We start from the raw sequence: 1,885 nt of genomic DNA, 5'->3' as shown, positions 1-1,885 counted from the left end.
GGGGGGGGGGGCTATATGAACTAATGTAAAACATGTAATAACACAACGCATAAAAATCTGTAAATCATTTTGGAGATAGAAACATAATTCTCCTTCCTTCCTTCCTTTTTTCCCTACTTCTTTCTATTGGTCTTTCCCTCCTTCCTTCCTTCCTCTCCTCCTCTTTCCCTTCTTCCCTACTCCCTTTTATTGGTCCTTCCTTCCTTCCTTCCTTCCTTCCTCTCCTCCTCTTTCCCTTCTTCCCTACTTCCTTCCATTGGTCCTATCGTTCCTCCTTTCCTTTTTCCTTCTCTCGTTCCTTCCTTCCTTCCCTCAGGCTCACATCCTGTTGGACTGTGGAGACGACAACATCTGTAAACCCAACCTGAAGTTGTCAGTGAAGAGGTGGGAAACCTTTTATAAATAGTAATTATAATAACAACAACAATAATAATCATAATAATAATAACAATAATAGCTGTTATTGTTTGTAATGAGAAGACTTTCTTACATCGTTGTGTTGTTGCCGCAGCGACCGTCAGCAGATCTACATCGGCGACGACAACGCTCTGACCCTGGAGATCAGCGCCGAGAACCAGGGGGAGGGGGCCTACGAGGCCGAGCTGCACGTCTACCCCCCCCAGCAGGCCGACTTCACCGGCGTGGTCCGCAGTCAGGTAAGAGCCCTCCAGCTGGCTCCGGGGGGTCTGCAGGACGGTCGGGGGGTTCCCCCGTGGTCTGCAACGGGGTGGGGGGGGGGGGGGGGGGGGGGGGCGAAGACGTGCATGCTGGGTAACCAGGCATACGTCCGTGTGGTTATCACTGGCACATTTACAGAAATGTTGATTAAAAATGTAATAATTTGAGAAAAAGATTGTTATATTTTTGAGAGAAAAATTGAATAATTTTGAGAAAGAAGTTAATAAATTTTTTGGGGGGGAAATTGTACCATTTTTCTTCTTGTAATAATTTAAAGTGACCCCAAATAACCCAATATTACCCCAATTTGATCCAATTTGACCCAATATGACCCAATATGACCCAATCTGACCCAATCTGACCCAATATGACCCAATATGACCCAATATGACCCAATATGACCCAATGTGACCCAATATGACCCAATCTGACCCAATTACCAAACAAGGGTTGAATGATGAGCGATGTGGTTTTCCTTCCAGACCCTCAGCCGGCTGTCCTGCGCTTACAAGAAGGAGAACCAGACCAAGATGGTGGTGTGTGACCTTGGAAACCCCATGAAGGGAGGAACCAAGGTCAGTGAACTCATCAAACACGTCTCAATGTAACTGAGTACTTTTACTCCAGTACTTTACTCAAGCCTAAATGTTGAGGTACTTGTACTTTACTCAAGTCTTTTCTTTTCATGTTGCTTTCTACTTTGCTACATCTCAGAGAGAAATATTCTACTTTTTACTCATCTGACAGCTTTAGTTACTAGTTACTCTAGTTACTAGTTACTTTAGTTACTAGTTACTTTAGTTACTCCGCTACATTCATCTGACGTTCTCGACCCTCTTGCCTTCCTGTGCTCTGATTGGCCAGGTGCTGGCGGAGTTGAAGTTCAGCGTGCACCAGCTGTCGGAGGAGGACACGTCGGTGAAGTTCGACCTGCAGATCGTCAGGTACAGTCCTTCTCTTAAAGAGCCCACATTATAAAAAATCACTTTTGGGGGGATTTTTAGGACTTTTTGGCCTATTTCTGATACCGTGGTGGCAGACATTCTGCTCTATTTCTGATACCGTGGCGGCAGACATTCTGACCTATTTCTGACGCCGTGGCGGTAGACATTCTGACCTTTTTCTGATACCGTGGCGGCAGACGTTCTGACCTATTTCTGACGCCGTGGCGGTAGACATTCTGACCTATTTCTGACACCGTGGCGGC

The 1,885-nt window shown here is 45.9% G+C and overlaps 1 protein-coding gene across 1 annotated transcript in view; it reads left to right on the top strand.

Annotated features, from left to right (window-relative positions):
- LOC117953077 (integrin alpha-V-like) overlaps positions 1 to 1,885 on the top strand; it is a 26,865-nt gene that overhangs the window by 1,214 nt on the left and 23,766 nt on the right. The window contains exons 2-5 of the mRNA XM_034885793.1: positions 80 to 384; positions 512 to 656; positions 1,161 to 1,253; positions 1,543 to 1,622. Of these exons, the coding sequence (XP_034741684.1) occupies positions 80 to 384; positions 512 to 656; positions 1,161 to 1,253; positions 1,543 to 1,622 (623 nt within the window). The remainder of the gene's footprint in view (positions 1 to 79; positions 385 to 511; positions 657 to 1,160; positions 1,254 to 1,542; positions 1,623 to 1,885) is intronic.

The sequence above is a fragment of the Etheostoma cragini genome, chromosome 11 (assembly GCF_013103735.1).
Source record: "Etheostoma cragini isolate CJK2018 chromosome 11, CSU_Ecrag_1.0, whole genome shotgun sequence".
Lineage (NCBI taxonomy): Eukaryota > Metazoa > Chordata > Actinopteri > Perciformes > Percidae > Etheostoma > Etheostoma cragini.
The sequence above is the reverse complement of the archived record's forward strand: the minus strand, read 5'-3'. Positions and strand labels throughout refer to the sequence as shown.